Source organism: Amia ocellicauda, chromosome 2, assembly GCF_036373705.1.
Source record: "Amia ocellicauda isolate fAmiCal2 chromosome 2, fAmiCal2.hap1, whole genome shotgun sequence".
Lineage (NCBI taxonomy): Eukaryota > Metazoa > Chordata > Actinopteri > Amiiformes > Amiidae > Amia > Amia ocellicauda.
In genome coordinates, this window is record NC_089851.1 from 35,436,035 (window position 1) to 35,456,775 (window position 20,741).

At 37.8% G+C, this 20,741-nt stretch overlaps 1 protein-coding gene across 8 annotated transcripts in view; it reads left to right on the top strand.

Annotated features, from left to right (window-relative positions):
- Positions 1-20,741, top strand: part of col15a1b (collagen, type XV, alpha 1b) — a 93,555-nt gene that overhangs the window by 31,275 nt on the left and 41,539 nt on the right. For 4 of the 8 annotated variants that reach the window (XM_066723352.1, XM_066723353.1, XM_066723355.1 and 1 more), the window contains exons 1-4: positions 4,341-4,725; positions 8,384-8,931; positions 17,555-17,629; positions 18,532-18,627. In XM_066723352.1, coding sequence (XP_066579449.1) covers positions 4,392-4,725; positions 8,384-8,931; positions 17,555-17,629; positions 18,532-18,627 — 1,053 coding nt within the window. In that variant the 5' untranslated portion in view covers positions 4,341-4,391. Of the gene's footprint in view, positions 1-4,340; positions 4,726-8,383; positions 8,932-17,554; positions 17,630-18,531; positions 18,628-20,741 lie in introns of those variants that run through there. The other 4 variants (XM_066723357.1, XM_066723358.1, XM_066723354.1 and 1 more) reach the window with 2 other exon arrangements.

The window sequence follows — 20,741 nt, forward strand, 5'->3', positions numbered from 1 at the left end:
ATACATATAATTAAAAAGAGAAAAAGAAGCAACAATAAATATATTTTTTAGTGTGTTATCAGACTGAGGCCGTAAAAGAGGTATAATACACAGGGTTTGTGATATATTTTATCCAATTATGAGAGAGAACAAACATGCTGGAAACTATAAATCCTCTTCAATAACAGGCTTGAATTCTGTAACCTTCCACATGATGGAGCTTGTAGACCAGACACTTTCAGGTTGTATCTGTAATCTGTAATTTCTTTGTTAACAGAACTTGGTCAGCTTTTTGTTTTCTAATAAACGCATAGATGGATTTTGACTGTTAAATCCACAAAGATATTTGTATTAATACTAAGTTCACAGAGGATACATTGATCCTTGTGCTGTACCCATTGGATATCGAATGAAACCACATCCAGTCTATGCTTGTATTTTTAAATGATCCCAAGAAGTCAACTTCAACAAACATGGCCAAGGAAAAATACACCAAAGTCAGAAGGGTTTCCTGAATAATGTGCTACTGGATGCTAATTAAAGCAGAGGAAAAATCGGCAAATCAAATCCGAACTAAAGAATGTGGAATGGTTGTGCCAACTATTTAAAATTATCATTATATTTCCAAACACTGTATCTAAAACTGTAAGGGGTCTAGTTGACTGATTTAATACAATATTCTCAGAACATTTAATTGCACGTGAGGCTAGTAGCACAGGTTATTATTATTATTTTTTTATTATTATATACAATTTAAATTATTTCAGAATTCTATGTGCATGTATTTGAAATTATGAACAAAACATAGGGCTTCGTGGGTCACAATACAAGACCATCCCTTAACACGGATAACTGTACGAAGACACTTTCGAATTCTGCAAGGAACTATTTTTTTAGTTTGCTTCACTAATATCATATATGTAACAGCAATGTACAAGATGACTTAGTCCACATTAAGATTCGCCCCTGTGATAAGCTTTCAAAGGCACAATTCCATGTAACAGATGTAATGTACCACCAGATACGTACACATCAAACAGGGATTATAGGTCTGAAATAATGAATCAGAATCCATTAACTTTTACATGCACATCTAAAGGAGAGGTTTACTGCTTTATCTGGATACAATGCAAGCAAGTATAAATTGGGAAATGTAAAGACGGTGTTGTGGAACATCTATGAAGCCTTCCAATTTACTACTACTACTACTCATCATCCCCGATGGGACATAAGGCTGCAACAAGTTTTCTCCATTTATTCCTATCCTTGGCTGCATGTTGTGCTTCTCCCCATGACAGAGATCATGTGTGACGGTTCTTCGCCAGGTGATTTTTGGCCTGCCTAGTTTCCTTTTGCCCAGTTTTGATCCATTCTTAGGACACGGCCAAGCCATCACAGTCTTTGATGCTTGGTTTCTAATAGGATGTAACAGCTTTGGGTTTTTATGTACAGTTCTTGGTTGGATATCTTGTTTGGCCAGAATATATACGACACATATCCTAAGGCATCCATTGTGGAAAGCCAATTTACACTACCGCACTTTATGTAGCCTGACACTTTACCGCTCAGAATCACTGCTCCCCATTTATTCTGAACTTGGATGGAGATCATTTAATAGGCAATGAAAAGCATTGACCCCTACTTCAGATTAGCTGGAACAGACTTCATATTAAAATAAATCCTTGTTGTGCCAGATTTATCTGTCCACATCCAAATATATACAAACCATTGTAATCTCTATTACAGTTATTTTTTTAAATGAAGGACTTCTAAAATACTACTAAAGCCTGGGTGGGATAATTGGATCACTAAATTACCATCAACCAAATGAGAAAGATGGTCTGAGTTTGCCTCCTCTCATTTGTTACCCATCTATTCTTATTCTGTGATGTTTGGGTGGGTATAAGCCAGAAAGCTTGATTGATAATTTCATAATTACCAGATTCCGCCAATTTAAAGTCCAGGTTTGAGCAATCAGTCGTCTTCCCCAACTTTGAACTGCTTTGTTTTTATTTATTTTTTTGCTAACTAGTCTAAATGATGTGTGCTTTTCATTGCATAGTGTTCCACTGCATGCTCTTGTGCATTTTAAGCAGACCAACTTAAAAAAAGTCATCCATCTTCCTCCAGTTACTTTATTATGCATTACTAGAGCATATGCACGGGTCCCTGTCTGGGTCAATAACCTGCATGCTTTTATCTCTTTTCTCATACTTTAAACTCTTTATTCACTGGGTGTGGACTTGTCCCGTCAGGGTCAATAACTTCCATATGCTTCTATCCAGTTTCTCATACATTTAACTCTTTTTGCACTGGGTGTGAAGTTGGCAAATATATATCATATCTGAGCTACTCATACCAGCCTTTCTCTCTAAACAAAAATCTCATATGAGTTAACATTTAAGTGGAAAGAAACATTACAGCTGTTAGACACAATGTTTTCATCCAGAGTAGAGCAAGTACTTTAGGGCTAGACTCAAAGGTTTGTTCCTAGTCAGAAGGTCATACAGTCCTGGAAGATTTTCCTACAAAATTATAATGTGCTGTTAAAAGTGAATATACAGTTCATACATTTTTACAAAACATTGCTTTGTGTTGCTGTTCTGTTGTATGACAGAATATTTTGGAAGTCTCTGTAAAAGAAGGAATCAGACATAGAGACATTCAAGAGCCTTACAACACAGACTAGAAATCGGGATAGAGTCGTGGTTCCCATACTCTGGTACTGAAGGACAACTGTGTCTGCTGGTTTTCATCCCAGCCTTGTTGTCACATATATTCCTGAATAATATCTACCTGTTTAAGAGCTGAAAACATCTGCCAAGTTTGAAATAGTTTCAGTCAGAAGGTCGTTCAGTTGGCATGAAAACCTGCAGATGCTGTGGTCATGCAGGAATAAGGCTGGAATCCACTGGAATAGGGGGCTCCTGATATATTATTGAGGATATATGTGAGAAGTAAATCCTTACCATTCTTGTGTGGCTTTATGAGTAAATTTACCTCAGCTGAATAAACATATTAATGCAGAAATAAATATATGTCTTGATTCAAGTTTTGTGTGTGGTACTGAACCCTTGGTACAATCAAATGTCTGTGTTTTCAAGTAATGCCTTCTAGTATGTTGGTAGTGAAAGAAGCGTTTTTGTACCCATTTGTATATTAATCAGGTTTTATATACTATAAAAATAGAATGATAATCTGTATGGCACTGTGGTTTTTAAAGTCGGTTTTATAGTTGGTACTGAAAATGCTTCTGTAATGTTGGCTTCCTGAATTCATGAAGAAGGATCAATGATGTGTCCATAAACCATGCACATTTTTATTGGATTTGAATTACACAAATCTGTAATTGAACTGAACTATCTAAGAATGGAAAACTTAAGTGAATTACTACCAAAATAATAGAAGATGGTTTCAGGAATGTTTTGAACTTTTCTAGGTTAAAATGACTCTTTCGGTAAAGGTAAGATGACTTCTCCACATCTGGTTTTCAGACTTGCAGAGACAGTAACAGCGAGTGGTAGAGTTAACAGTTCTTCTCTTTCTCTGCACTGTAGCCTTGGCTTTTACATCGGCGTGTAACCTGTTATATACCCATATGGATCACCACACCAGATAATAAGGAATTACAGTTATGCTAAGCCTTTTAACAGCGTCAGGAGTGTTCCGACCCAAAGTACTGGTTTGTAGTATTACTTTTGATGTAATCTGCAGATTTGTACAAGATGTCGAAAAATACAATGTGGGGATTGTGTAGGATCAGTGGCAGGGTAACACTAAAGCAGTGTGACAGCATTAGGTTTAAGTGTCAAAGGGAATAGCTTTACTGTAAGGGATTTGGGAAAAAAGAAAAAAAAATCTTTGTCTGCCCTGGCATCCAAACTCTTTCTATCACGTTGGACTTCTTTACAGCAGGAAATATCTTCATCAGGGCAGGAGAGAAAGGCAGTGATGTCAGAAAGTGTCCATTGTCCGTGGCTCTTTTCTTCTCTTTGCACTGACTTCTTGGTAAGCAGGTCTCGTGCTTGGTCTAAATGAGGCAGCTCCTACTAGTGCCTAAGCTGCCGTTAATTTCCATCATAAAAGAGGCTGGTCGGTGGTGGTGTATTGAGAGGAGGAGGGGCAGTGGGGGGGCTATTGCGAGCTGCTAACGGTGCATTTATTTAACAAGACCATTTTGCTGGAAACTCGTGTGATGTGAGCCAGCTATTTAGTTGCCCTTTAAATACCTAAGTCTGCAGGATGCTTGGAAGCTGGAGTTGAAGCTTTTGATAACACCCCTCGGTCCACCCAGGAGAAGAAAGAGTGCCAGGGACAGCGGGCCAGGACCTTAGAGCATGAAAAGACAGAGGGCCTCTTGGCGAATTCGGCGTTCTCCCCCTGTGGCTTAACCTTTTGGGTTCCCGGTGAAAATGGACCCACGAATTCTTCACGCGTGTATCTCTCTGATCCTCTGCGGTCCGGTGTGTGGACAGTGGGGCTGGTTTAACTTTTGGAACAGCCAGGAAGCAACCACAGCCCCCCTGGATACTCCTGCCACTCGGACCACCAGTGGGGTAGCACAGGTGTCAGAACGTTTGGCAGTAACAGCGAGTTCGAGAGTCGACAGGGCGACCGCACAGACCAGCCTCCCGGTCTTTTCAGCACCCCCCTCGCTCAGCATCCGAAATACCAACCCTGTGGAGACGGTAGATGCTACTAGTAAATCAGGGAAAAATAAAAAACCTCTAAAAATGGGGAAGATAGGTAAGTTGACTGTGTGTGAGGTTAACAAGTTTTGTTTAGTTTTGTTTTTCTAGCAGTGCTGTAGTCGAGGACAGTGTAAAGTTTCTACAAATCTTACATACCTTTGATAATTTTGCATGTAGGCAGTTATTTGTTAGGAGGTTGACTTAGAATTGATACAGTGGCAACTTACACTGAGCACATTTTTTTCAATATGAATATTGGTTAATATGAAAGCATACTTTCCCTCAAATCAATAACTTTTAAATATAATGCCTTAAATAAAGTTTAGCTCATAATTATTTTCACCACCTCTTCTCCTCTGATTAGTAAGTCAAATGTACATTTATTTTGGGAAATATCTCTTAAAACACACTTTGCTGTTCCACAATTTACTATTGCAGCTTTTACATCCTGTAAATGTTTTTATGGCAAGATTTGTATAAAGCTGTTTTAAATGTTTTAATTGTTTTATTGTTGAACACATCAAATGGATGTCTTAAGAGTCTGTGGTTTCTTTTTTAAAAAGAAAAGCTCTATCACATGATATTATACTAATAGGATTAGCAGATGAGCTTTCCATCTCAGCATTGTTTCAGATTTCCCTCTTGATCCATGTAAAGTGCAAGTCGCTCATGACGGACTGAAAATGCCACTTGAGCACTTAATTGCATCGGTGAAAAGTTATGCTTGTTTGTGTTGTTATATTCTCTACAAGGAAGGATTGTACACGTTATAGATTTCACAAGGCCTTATGATTGCATGAAACACCACACATTTGTGATCTCATCTGTTTTTGGGGGGAAGATATTGAAAAACTAAGACTTTTTCATAAGACTTTTTTTAGCTGCTCAATGTGAAACTCCAAATGGACTGAATGCATTCACACGAACGTTAAAGACAAATTACAGGCTTCTCAATCCCAGAGCCCTTTCCTTTTGTTTTCCTGATATTCCAATTTGCATAAGGCCCCACAAAAGCAAAATGATCCTCCCTCTGTTCACACTTGTTTGTTCCTGGCAGCCTGTCATCCCACTGCGACAGTACAGACAGCGCACTGGGGACCTGTTCACATCTCACTCTCACGAAATATGCCAGACAAAAGTGGGACACAAGTCCTAGTCCTTTTCATCCCCCCCAAAAAAAGATTAAGTTAAATAATGTGTGAAAATTGTATGGTCCTCATCAGCTGTTTTTAAAGAAGCACAATAAAGGTACACATTTTTGTTCAATAGTTATCAAAGAGCATGAAGTATAAATCAAATATGAATGATCATAATACTAATGCATATGTCTGGGGCTACTATACGTTCAAAGTTGTTGTTCTGAGGGGATAATGGTGTTGCAGAATATGTTTGTGTGCCTGCAGTACTGCAGCGTTGTGGATGCCATCATTAATATGTAGTGGTTCCTGGATGTGCTTCCTGTGGATTGGGTGGGAAAGCACATGTGTTTCTGGTGTGAGTGTTGAATTCCCAGTCAGTCCACTATTATTAACAGATTGGATTGGAGAAAAGGCCTGGTGGATTGGAGAGTTCAGGGACAGAGCAAAGATTATTTCTGTGCCTCCCAGAGAGACTTCTGAAACTGATGTAATGCCATAGCCATATCCAGCAGCTCTGCTTTTTGTTGTCTTGACTGGTTCAATTAAGTTTGGGCAGTAGTGCTGTTCACTTGTTGCTAGGATTGTGAAATGTAGGCTACACATTTGTATTTTTCCATTTTCATAGTGTATATCTTGGCAACATTTGAAGTGAAAGACTGACATCTATCTCAGGCCTCACTGGTTTTCCTTTTTGTTTTTTAATTCTTCTTTGCATACCCTGTGTTTTAAAGTTCAGTACATTAATTCCCTTGGCTTCTCCCAATGGAAGGAAATTAATAAAAATGTGACTGGTTCTTTGGCTTCTTTGTAACATAGTGGTCTTTATTTGCAGTGTGACCAGTTAAGAGATAGCTATGACTGCTACGAATAAATATTAGCAATTAATATAGATTTTATATTTTATTTTTGCTTCTGGGGGGCTTAAAGGGGGAGTGCTAAGGGGCACACACGAGCACCTGTCCCTCCTCCATACAAAATACACATGATGTGCCCCAAGAGCTGAGAGAGATAGATGTTTCACTTGAAGATAAGGATGTTAAATTAGTTTTAGGCACAAAAGGACACTTTTTAATACAAAAATATAATAATTCCATTGCTTTGAAGAAGTCGACTCAACTGTCACCTATTCATTAAGTCATTAGCTTGACCAAGTACAGGTAGCTTATAAAAAACATCTCAATCCTAAATATACCACCTACTTGTAGCTAGTAGATCTGGGAGGCAGATGCATCTTTGTACAAGTTAATCTTGTTATACACTGTTGTAGTACGATGGGAAAAGCCAACAATGCAACTGCCAAATAGTTTTGAAGTTTAAAATACATGTGGTTTGAAATATTTACCTTGGCAGCAGTGAAATCATTGACTTTAGTACTGTGAGGCCAGACCATCTTGCATTGTGCTAAACGTCCAGAACATAGACATGAGCTGATGAATGTATGACTCAAGGGATTATGCTGGGAAAACTATTCATTACCGACAGGAGGAAATGTATATAATGTTCATACCTGGTCGGACTTTCAATCAAACTGCAGTTGGTGGAATATTTGTTGTGCTCTGAACTTCTTAATGAAGGTGTTTCTCAATGTTTTTGAAGGCATGCTCAGCTGTTGCAGTTTTGTTGCAGAATTGAAAGGCTATTCAAATGGAACAACAGTGTAAACTCCAGGATCCCATAGCAGACATACAGGAGTAAAGCTGGCTTTTTCCATGTAGTAGTAAGCATTAATAGAAACAAGATGTCTCTTATTTCTTTTGGTACCCTTTATAACATAAATGATTGTTCTGTAAGTGGGTCTTTCTGTTTGATTAATAACATGTGCTGAATGACAATGGTGTGGGGGTGGGACCTTCAAAGCCACTGTTCTCAATAATGATATTATTTCACATTATTGATGTGATTAATATGGGTAGGATCAAATGTTTTTTTGTTTGATATTTTATAGATACTTATTTAGCTATCTGTAAACACATGGCATTGTGCAGAAATTTAAAAATGCCTCATTTGTAGTGTATGCTAAATGAAAACAACATGTGTGGGTGTGAAATGAGCTGTATACTCAGATAATAGTCCATTTGATAACACCATATACTCAGCCGATAGTGGAACAAAGTTAGGCATTGTAAGAGGGGCACTAAATCTATGACCAAGGAAAATCACCTAAGGTCAAATCACTTCATTATCCCCCAGCAAGCCGTATTTAGGTGACCCCTGCTGACATCAGAAGTAGATAACTCTTGAGATAAGTTCAGCTTGATGAGTTTTCCTACTTAGGGGTTAAAAGAGAATGGGTTGAGAGCATCAGCAGAGAGATCGGAGGACGCCTGTTCATTTTCAGTTCCCACCAGCTGTGCACTGAAGCATTGCTGGGCATTCCTGAGCAAGGAGGCCACACAGAAAGCAACAATGTCAGTACAAGTATTGAGATATGAAAATGGCCCCCGAAGTCAACACAATCAGACTCGCTTTTTCTCCATGCAAACTTCACTTTGTATTTATGATGTGGTATCTTCTGATTCATTGTTGTACTGATTTTGGGCGTACTGATTTGATTGATTTTATTTTTTGTTACAGAGCGAGGATCTAAAGGCCACTTGGATCTGACAGAGTTGATCGGAGTCCCACTTCCTCCCTCCGTCTCCTTTATCACTGGATATGAAGGGTTTCCGGCCTATAGTTTTGGCCCAGATGCTAACATCGGCCGACTCACCAAAACCTTTGTGCCGGACCCTTTTTACAGGGACTTTGCCATCATGGTCACCATAAAGCCAACCACTAACCGAGGCGGAGTCCTGTTCGCCATCACGGACGCCTTCCAGAAAATCGTTTACTTGGGCCTGTCCCTGACCCCTGTGGAGGACGGCACTCAGAGGATTATAATGTTTTACACTGAACCAGGATCATCATGGTCCCAGCAGGTGGCTTCTTTCAAGGTCCCTGGGATGACCAATAAATGGAACCGCTTCACACTGACGATGCAGGACGATGAGGTCATCCTGTACATGGACTGCGAAGACTATCACCGGGTTTCCTTCCAGAGAAGCGCCCACCAGCTCCACTTTGAATCCAGTTCAGGTATCTTCGTTGGCAACGCTGGAGGAACCGGCTTGGAGAAGTTTGTGGTGAGTGTGCTGGCAAGGGCAACCGAGAAACCTGGTTAACTAAGGAATGGATTCTAGAGCTCTGCAGAGCTAGATCTGTCTCAGAAATTAGAATTCACATTTGTGAGATGATAATAAATAAATGTTTGATCACCCGCAACGTTGGTAGAGCACTTCTCAACTTCAGAATTTGGATGCTCAAAAGATACAATGATGCCCAAAGCTCACAGTCTGACAGTCTGGAAACCATTTTAGTAATATAAAACAAAATAGTTTCTTTTTCTCCTCCTTTTTTTTTTTTTTTCTTTTTTTCTTTTTTTTTTTAAGATATTCTGTTCCAAATTAGGGATAATGCCCAAAAAAAAGATTTGGATATGAGTAACAGCCGGGCTATCCAAATAGTTTACAACGTATTTTTTATAAAGATGAAGCTCAGCTTAAAGATGCTGTTTTTAAAGTAACCAGCATATGCATATCATTGGATATATAAAAGGAAATACACACCAAAAACAGGCATAAACAGAAACCGGTGGAATCCGTCACCATTGTTGTCTTTGGGAAATAATTATATCGATGGGGGGGTTAAGTATTTCTTGTTAAGAGGTTTATTCTTTAAAGGAATAAATACACAAAGGGCTAGATTTACTAAGAAAGGCCAGTTGCAGCACAAGCAAAACACATGGCTTCTTTTTTGCTCCAAGTCCCAAAATAAAGAGGATAGGATAATAATCCTATTATTATTTTTATTATTATTTTTATTTCTTGGCAGATGCCCTTATCCAGGGCAACTTACAACATAAGCGCAATACAAAGTGAATCCTATGTATTAAAACACAATGTTAATGAAGACAGCTGCAAAATACTCCCGTGCAAATAATGATAATAGTAGTAATAATAATAATAATAATAATAATAATAATAATAATAATGATGATAATAATACATTATTTCAATATCTCATATCACCTTTCATGCAAAACAGTTAAACATCCAGGAAGTAAACGATTTAAAGAAATGTAGGTTTTGAGTTGTTTAGAGGTGTTTGAGTGTCCTGTCACTTTCACATTCCTTAACTATTTAAAGCAGGTATACTTACCTAATAGCAAGCCATTTCCATATTTATTTTACTGTTCTTAAAAATAAAGGAGTCGTGGGCTGCCCCAGGATAGGCTACTTTGATACAACAGTGCTTCTCCGGGTGGCAGGCTCCAGGTCATCTTTTCGATCATCCAGTAGCTCAGTAATCAGGTAGATGGCAAGTCTGTACCCATTCCTGATTTATTGTTTTGATTTAATTAAGGTTATAATGTTTTTCTCATTTTGCCTTCTTAAGGATTGCCAATCGTGCCTCAGGCTTCCCCCAGTTCTTAACTAACTGACGTGATTGTAAGTGTCGCTAAGGCTGACAGCTTCAATACGTCTCATTTTAATGAATGCTACACCTCATTTGCACACCATTTTGGTGACTTTTTTCCAGAAACACCCAGAATTAAATATCCATCAACGGCTTAACCGCAGACCCAACTTATTTTTGTGCAGAAGTCGTTGTGCTTGTTTAGTACATGTCACCCAACATTTCAGAATGATTTATGACAGGGTTACAACTCTTAAAACATGCACAATCCATTAGTACATCTAGCCATAAGTGTTTCTTGTTATTTCCCTCTTTTAACGGGAGAGTGGATTTATTTAAATTAGTAATAGTTTGGCTGTAATCTAATATTTGGCAACATTCAACCTGTGGCCTCAGGCCTCCTCATGCCATGTGATACAACTCTTTACAAATGCTACGACACCCTCCACTGTGTCATTTCGCTTACCTGTTCACTATACTCTCACTTCAAGTGGGGTGAAGTAGTTACTACACAACATCACTCCAGACTTCATCTATTCTGGAGATTAGCTTGTCCACAATCCAATGTGAGCAATTGATTTACTGTGCATTAGTATTCACTTTATAAAATATATTTTTCCCAATATATTATTGCATATGTGCCCTCAGAATGAGAAGAAGGTAAAGCCATTCAAGTCAATCTTTGTGCTCTAAAATTTGAATGCTAGAAAAAATATTTGCGAACTATGAATTGGTAAATAAATAATAAATAACAAGAAAATTGTTACTTCTATTAGGTGTAGAGTTATGCATACAGGGATGGAGTTAAATTGGTAGGTTATATACAAGGTATTTTATGGACTGTCAGCATTGATTTAAAAAATAAGATCTTGTTTAACTTATTTTTGTTGTTAAGAGAGCATATATATTCTCAGATGGCTTTTCATATATTTTATTATAATTTTTCTTGTCAGACACCCTTATCCAGGGTGACAAATGTTACAATATATCACATTATTTATACATACAAATACCTATTTATACAGCTGTAGGTAATCTAGGTAAAGTACCTTGCTCAAGGGTACAACAGCAGTGTCCCCCACCTGGGATTAACCCATGACTAACCACTACACTACACTGCTGCCAGATATAGTTGCACATAAAACATTATTTCTATGTATATTCAAAGTATAATAACCATAATTAACTTGCTGGGTTTCTGTGAAGAAAAACAGTGACAATGGATACTACAAGAGTATATTATATAACGCATTTAGGATTACACAAAGCTATTCATGTGTTTCTGCAATTATCAATTTGAAAAAACACTGGAATCCAATTTACAGCATATATGTAGACACTATACAATGGCTACATTCTACCCCATGATGATACGAATTTGCCTACAGAATAACTATGCTGTTGTCTTCACATCATGACATTCCCCTCTTTTTCATTCCCATGCCACACAGCCTTTGCAACATGAAACGTGAATATGAGAACCTAAAAATGGAACAAAGCTGGAAAAGGCTTGTAGATAATAAATCTCAGAATGCCATTCAGCCATTCAAATTTAACTACATGGCCAGGTAGCTTGTTTCAGATCCCCACAACTGTAAAGAAGTGGTTTCTATTTTCACTTCAATGTATACCTCCACTACATTTTTACAATATTGTGTCAGTAAGATATAAACAATGCAAAAAAAGTGCTTCTGGAACAGACTACCAAACCACATGCTGGAAGCTGATTTTGTGAGCCTTAAAATAAATAGTTGGATGAGATTCTGGGATTCTTTAGCTAGTGAGAACCAAACAAGTTAGATGTGCCAAGTGGCATCCTCTCATTTTGGTAACATTTATAAAGTTCTCATATTCTCAGCAGCCAATTGTATTGCATGGGAATGAGATCAAGAAATGACATTATGTGGGCAGAACTGAATGGGCATTTGCTTCACCACATGACATGTGACATTTGACAGACAGAATAAACCTATTGTACAATTGTTAGAACACAGATACTTTGACTAAAATAGATCTTATATGAAACTCAAACCAGGTGACTATGATAAAATATACCTATCAATGGATTCATTTAGTTTTGTACTAAACAGAATGCAGTGCAGTGAGAATGCATCTGAAGATCTAACCAGAATTTAATTGTGCCTTTTGCTGGGGGGTTGCCGGTACCTGCAGAGATTAAAATAAAAATCAGAACTGCAAAAATGGTTAATGTGGGATCGTTTCCAAAACCAATTTGTCAAGTAAAGTAGTCTTTCCAGAGAATAAGACAAAAACTTTGTGTAGTACCCTGAAACATTACAATTATGCAGTACTTAAATATATTAAGTATATACATTTTTATATACATATTTTTATATATTAAGATTTGATGTATAATTTATTGTGATGCCATATCTGATAAATATAAGAATGATTTGCTGTGATGATCAGTGTTTGGGTATCGAAAGGATTAAGTACAATGAAGCTCATGATTTCAAGTTTTTATAAGTTTCTATTTTTACAAATGGAACGTCTGGCTATGGAACTGGTTATGGAAAGATCACGCTAAGTCCTTTCACATATTCAATTCGCTCCAGATTCTCCGCTGTTGTTACTCAAATTCGTTTAACAAATGCAACTGATTTCTTCCTGTTGTGTGCCCCAATTCGGAAATAAACAAACATTACTGGAACCAAATTACTACAAAATCCACATCCGCTAAAATCATGGAAATCCTCTGAGGCACATTCATCACCCAGCCATGTGCTTTTTGGCATTGCCTATATTTAAATAACCCCCCTCTCTGCTACAGGAGGTTATTTCATTAAAAAGGCATGACCTCTGACGATTGTACAAAAAAGGGAAAATTGATTGCATGAACATATTAAATCTTAAGTGTATTATACTGATGTGTAAGTAGCTTAATAGCTTAAATGTGTCCGCCAGCACAAAACCATAAATCACCCCCCAAATCATTTTAAATTCCAATTTTGTCCTAAAGAGAACGTTCCCACATTTCTAAACGTGAATAAAAAGCATTAATGAGTTTTCCTATTGATTTGTGGTGGAAACAAACTTGATAGATGGAGTTGCATGCTTCCAATGTTTTGTGGTGGTGATGGGTCACAGGTATAGGTGGCATAGCTATATTTTGTGATATTCTCAACATTATACTGCCAGCATTCATGGGCTTTAATGGTGAGGCCCTGTATACCTATCAGCTTGATGATGTCATAAAACTAAGCATGGAACAGCACAGTGGTTCAAAGAGAACAGTGTGGAAAGCATTTTATTGCCTGAACTAAATACCATAGGACACCTCTGGGATGAAATAAAGAGACTCCAGAGAGCAGCTTCTGTTACACGACTGTTAAACTGCACTGCAGGAGGAAAAGACAGTCTTCATCAGCCATTTATCAAACGATTAGCAGCTGTTTACCTATCTGATATAGTCTTTTTGTAAATGTTTTCCCGATTATTTTGCATTAGTACCTTCTTCCTCCCTTTATGGCTCGATCAACAACAGTGGACAATTATTTCCATCCCAATTACAATTCAGAGGAAACTGTAAAAACGTGCAATACATGCAGCACATATCATTGGTGTTGGTGAAAAGACATAATTTGTTGTTATAAATCAACCAAAGAACAAAAGCACCATTATGTGGGCCTCACTCAGCAGAATATAACTCTCCTGTGTGAACTCTTTTATAAGGTGAGGTGCTTTGGCTAGAAGGATATAGAGAGAGTGGTATCAATATAAAAGCACAATGGTAAACTATACAATTGTAGGCTAAATTAGGCTACTACAAGAAAGAGGTGTGAACAAAAGTGAAATTGATTAAGAGCGACTTATTGTTTGTCCAATTTGGATTCAAGGCAGAGCAAAACATTAGGCTCCACAGATTTTTTCTCATTTAAAGCAGTTTTTTTCTTTATGTATGTTTATTTCAGGGTAGGAAACGGGACGTTTTTTCACACTCTAAACTCTATATAAACCTATGGCCGCTCAAAATATCAGAAAGCGGTATTTTGCATTCATTTAAGTTAAGTGAGAACCACATCAATTGTGATGTTTGTCATATTTGCTTTCTGCCTGGGGGTTCACATGCATCAGTTGAGAACTACTTTAGTAGGTCATGTTTCTTAAATTATATTAAATGATGAATGAAGCTGTGTCCATCTCTGATTAGCAGATTATTACGGTGCACTGTACTGAACTTCACAGACACAGCAGGGAATGTTGTGAGGCACGTTATTCCTGATAGATTTCATGAGAAATTTAGCATTAGAAATTGCTTATGATGGATAATTTGCCTTGGGTCCAGTGTATAAATCCACAATGTAATCTGTAACTAATTTCTAGTGCTGGAATATAAAATGGGATTTTCATGTTTATTTATTGAGATTGAATATTTGGATGAACTTTTCTTATTGGTAAGGCAGACAATAAATAGGCCTTCATTAAAAGAAAATCCACTTATATTGTCAATGAACCCTAGACAACCTGATTCCTCTACATTGGTTTCCATGAGACCCAGAATTAGATTAAATGGATTTATACTTTACATTGTAAATATATATTTGATCCACTGCTGGATAAAGGCCTCCCAACATTTCCACTTGCTTCAGTCAATACAATAGCTTCCATTATAGCAGCATTTACAATATATTTTCAGTTAAAATAAAACAAATAAAAAACGTAAGGTGCGTTGCTGTAAACATCTATTAAGCTCTGGAAAGAAAAGATAGCAGAGTGATAATTGTGTGCCATGCTAAAAGTAAATTCACCCATCCGGTCTGATTTGTGGATGGAAACAGTTCATAATTACAGTAATTAACAATTTTATAAAAGAAACCATAAGATATGAGACATGCCCGTTCCCTAGATACCTGATAATGAACCATCATGTTCTAATTATGGCCAAGAGAAAAAAGAATGCTCTTGAGAAACCCTGCCGTTTTTCTCCTTTTTAGGTTCCGTTTAAGTTAAACCACTGTTTACTTATTGAGCCAATTGCCTTTTTGTGTATTTTGTTCACCACCAAGTTTTGGTAACCTCGTCTGTCCCCATTTGCTCTGAGACAGAATTTTATTTACTATCAAATGTCATGAACACAAAGGTCATAGAGTTTCTTTTTATATATTTTTTAAATCTTACCCTCTCTTATCCAATAGAGATGTGATAGAAGCATTCAATGCAGTGAATGCCATAGGTGCACTATCTAACATATTTCTGCTTCTATATAAGACTAAGAATTGTAGCAATGTGCTAATAATAACAAATTGTACAATACAAATTGTAGTTTTAAATGTGCTGATGGTAATTACAGTATGCCTTAAACAATGATATACGTATTAGTGCCAAGAAGCAAATAATTATTAAAAAAGAAGCCAGCAAAGTTTGCCAAGATCTAAAATGTTTTTATTGGAAACATAGCATGAAATCGTATTAGTTCACCTGTGTGTAAAACCATCAGTGAGCAGCAGTGGGTAAAGAATAAGCCACACTGGACTTATGTCCAAAGACTGTTATTTTTCTTCTTCAGGACTCATAAAATAAAAGGCATTAAGTCATACAAGCTGTGAATTTATGTGGGTTTAAACCGAACATAGCCCAGTGCCCCCCTGGAAAATTAATTACATTTAAAGCTTCAGTTGAATTATACACAAAACCACCTTAGAGTTATTTAGGGGTTATTAAGTTCAAAATTGTCATTAATAAGGTATCTTATCTCTTCATAATGGGTTTTAGAATCCATCTATCATGGTTTGAGTGAAGTGTTTTGCTCTCTTATAAATGTGACCTGCTTGTGATTTTATAAGTGGGTATGACGTTCTTCTCGAGATATGCTTCAGATTTTTGGCACCAGATTTACTGTTGGACTGCAGGCATAAAAAAGGTCTTGAATTCGCCAAAACAGATTTGAATCACCCTCTGGAAGATGACTACTACCATGTTTTGTGGTGAGACTAAACAAAAAAATTCAGGCCACCACTTTTCTCTCTTGAAGGGTTTTGCACCAATTTACAGTTGTCTCTCTTCTAATCGCTTTATAATGGCCACTGTGCTTCCTGCCCATTTCAAACTTGGCGGTGTAATGAAGGATAACACTGTCCTTGCGCTCTCTGTGTTTTCTGCTCTCTTCCAAAACCAGCGTGAGTAACTGCACGGTCCTGGCAACTACGCCTACGCCATCTCCGAGATACAGGGTCAAAGTGCGCAGACATGGAAGTGCTATCATTTGTTACTTCTCTTGCGCTATTGAGTGTGAGTCAGGACTTATCTAGGAAGTTGAACTAATAATGTGGTCTGTGGAAGTCAGTCTGACATGGGGAATAGGGGCTGCCTTTTTCCTCCGCTGGGACACAGAGCAGAGGGAGGAAGCAGTTTAATCAGGCTCTGTGGTTTACGTGGGCCAAAACCACACCAGGGATCTTGAGAACAATGAGTCTCCATGGGAATAAAATTAAAACAGCCCAAACAAGTTATAAGGACCAGGGGGTGGGCGTCTTTGAGATAAATTATTTTTAAAGCAGCCTGAGCTTTCTCAACCACCTTCCGTGTTTATCTTCTCGTTTCTGATTTGGTGTTTTATTGAATGCTTTTTCTACATTAGGCAGCACAGGAATAACTGGGTGTAAGAGCCGAGCTTTGATTTGTACAAACCAGTTCATAAGAGGCTCTGGAGTTAAATACATCCTGGACCTAATCTTGTTTTACAATGGTTCTATTACATCACAGATGCAATTAATTAAATTAAAGTAGTTACTTGGAAGTCTGTCAATGATATCAGTATTTCAATTCATGTATTTTTATAATTTGTAAACAATTAAGTCATTCTACCAAAAAATGTCCTCCCAGTTTAAATCATTAATTTATCCATTCCTCAAATGGAGTTAAGTACATTGAAGATATTGTTTACAATACTGATACTCTGATAGGAGAGATACAGGCGTCTGGTGTTCATGTCACTGCTGTTGCATAACAATATATCCACAAGCACTGCCAAACTGATTTTCAGTAAGATAAATGTGTCTTTACTTTTCATTACTTCACTTAAAAAAAAAAAAACATCCTCGACAGATTTATTTCAATTATTTTGCTGCCTTAAGCAGAAAACATGTTTCAGTGACTTTAAAGCCCTGCTTATCCTGTGCTTAGTCCCCTAGTACTGTTAAGCATGCAAGTTATTAGTGCTGGAATTCTGAACTTTTGTCAAAATCAGGTGAGACTGGATTTTGCACTGCAGTGTGTCAGTCTTCTGTTACTTTCTGCTTGTAAGCTTATCCTTTTCTGTCTCACCTCCAGGGCTCGATCCAGCAGTTGTTGATTAAACCCGACCCTCGAGCCGCGGAGGAGCAATGCGAGGACGATGACCCATATGTAAGTAACATTTAAAGTAACACTTGGGGGAATGGAAACCCTGTTGCGCTGCTGCCGTAGACAGAGGAGGGAAAACCTGTTGTTTCCTCAGCTCCCATGCTCCCGAGTATACAGTACTCCCTCTATAAGTCCCTCTATTGGTGGAATGGAAGAATGCTTTGTAACCCTGCTTTTCAAGTTTGAATGGATTCGATTTCAAGTTCATCGTCACTGAAGATGCATGATAACCATTTCATTAAATCAAAGCTGTTTAATACATCTCCCTCTGTTTGGTTTTGTGTTTGGAGGTACGCCCAATCCACTGCCTCCTAATATAATTGTTTGTGACCCACTTTCCTTGTTTGTTTGCATTAGGCCTTGCTTGCTTGTGCACATTTCTGTGATCTTAAGCACATTTGGGACTAACTCAATGACAAACAAAACAATCTCTCTGCGAGTGTCCCCTGGAAAGTGTCCTGGGAAGTAGAGAGAATTGTGGGATCAAGACTGAAGTCTACTGCTGAAGAGGGGTCACAGGCAGTAAACCAAATTTTTCCTCTTCACAAGACATATTTGTAAATATCTGCAAATCCTCCAAAAGTGCTCCTTCCGTGATGAGTTAGAAATCCCAAGCAGGATCCATTTTGCCATTGCATGTAGATGTAAGGGAGGTGATATATTGCACCATGTTTAAATATCTTGTCAAATGAAAGCTATGGGAAAGAAAGAGTTAAGCTTGAAAGGTAAGCTTCTCCTTTCAAGATTTCAAATCAATTTGGAACAAAGTGTAAAAGTGAATGATGTGAGATTTGGACTTTTTTATTTATTTGGAGGGAGACATGCATAACTTTAATCTCTATATACTAAATAAAGAATAAAATGGATGTGATGGTTGGTGTGAGTAGGCTTTGTTTGAATTGTAGGCGTCTGGTGATGGAAGTGGAGACGGTTCGGTTGTGGACAGAGATACTCTGGATGAAGCAAAAAAGAAAGTGGAAGAAGTAGACTACACTTCCATGGTGAGTACAAATACTGGATGGGCAATTGATGATAAAGTGAACCTCCACAATCATTTGGACAGTTGTAAACAAGCATATGTGAATCAGCTGCAAGGAACTGGCCCTGCTTTAAAAAATAAAGGCAGGCAGTTATTCTTATTAGTCATGGCATTAGTTGTTATAAGTATTTTGTAAATCGTATGGTATTAATTGATTTTCGTTCCTGTTGTAAATGTGGAATTAGAGCTGTGACATTTTTATTATCACATGCCACAAATTGAAAACTGCACTGTGCGATGTCTTAATATACTTCTGCAAGTGACAGTCGCACGAGCAGCCAGACTCTGTTTGGATAGGAGTGAGAAACAATCCCACGACACCAAAAGACTGGTGCCCCGACCATAGGCGCGGGAGGATGTTGTGAGCGGGGGGTGCTGCCGACCAAAAGTAAAATCATGACATTATTGCCATTTTTTATGATTAGTTGCTGTATCACTTTCTTTGTTTGTGTTTTGCAGGGAGGAACTTAAGACTAGATAGTGGTATAAATCACATACACCAACCACACACACAAATCAAGGTCACAAAAGAACAGATTTGCCTAATACTACTACACATACTATCCTGCGAGAAGAGGAATATAGTTGGCCTACCCACAATACCTGTTCGCAACATGGAATAAACAAATGCATGCAGAATAAATCACGACACTGGACATAACAAAAACAAGGTATCTTTCACTTCCTTAATACACAACACTATAGGCTTCCCCACATCTCCCTTTTACACACTAAATTATAGCCAATCCGAACTTGCCATCTACCAATAGAAACGTGTATTTGAATAGCTTGCTTGCAAAAAATTATAGAAGAGATTAACGTATTGACGATGGCTACACCCGACCCAATCTATCTTACCAGCTTCACATAGCAATATTGCGATTCTAATCACTGCGATAAATACCACCAGGAGGTGCTACAGCATACTCAGCACCCCCCTTCCTGCATCTATGGCCCTGACGCAGGGAGTTTGATTGCTCTACCAAGCCTTGACATATGGCTTCACTGAATGGTGACACCAAAACAGTTATTTGACACACTTTGAGACCTCTTGCACAGTGTAGATGTATCACTCACTATAAATATGTTCAAATAGACTGTTGGGGGTTTATGAATGTGAATGCTTTTGCAACCCAAGATGTCTGATTTTATTTAATGACACAGTCCATCATGGTTTAATAATATTTTCATACAAAGAGCTGGTGAAGTACCAAAATGGCCACAAGCTACCAATACTTGAAAGAAAACATGGTCATAATTTGCTCTTGATATTTGTGAGTGCTTTGTCACGCTGGTTGACTTCTCAGAATGAATACCAGCAACGGTCTCCTGTGTTGCTACATTGTGAGTCAGTGATTTTTTTTATGGCACTCAGGGTCTGTGCTCTGTTAAGTCCGTGGTGATTAAAGAAAGAAATTATGAAACATTTTAAAGACGATTCCTTCACATATACTGTAATAGGTTAGTCAAGATTTGGAACTCAACAAGAATCCTATTAAAATGGCTTAGGTAGCATTTTGTAACCTATTTATATCCCACTTGGCTCTGATGGAGAATTCCTTGTTTATTTACCAACAATTTGTCAACAGATACTTCAGACACAGGGTTGTGTTTCAGTCTCAGTTCTCACAGCCCTGTTTCTGTTGGACACAAAGGCGCATTGTTGTCTGTTTGGAAACCCTGGAAACCCTTCTTTCAAAATAGCTTTAAATTACTGAAACACAATCTCCAGTACAAGCGCAGCAGCAAAACCTTATAGATCAATACTCTGCTTATTTATTTCCTCAAAAATGTTTTGCCTCTTTTAAACACAGGCCCAATTGCTGACATAAATGGAGAGATACTAGTTTGATGTTACATACTAGTTGTTACTTAGTCAGTCTGGTTGCATGGGATTTGCATTCACCTGCTCATTGTATCACACTACTGTCAGTTTAGTCTCAATTCATTTATAATTTTTATGATTGATAATTAAACAATCCTCCTAATGTTTGTATTTCTAATCAAATAGTGGACAGTGTTTAAGAACTAAACCCCTGTCTGTTAACTCAGACCACCAATCTCACAGCACTGTTA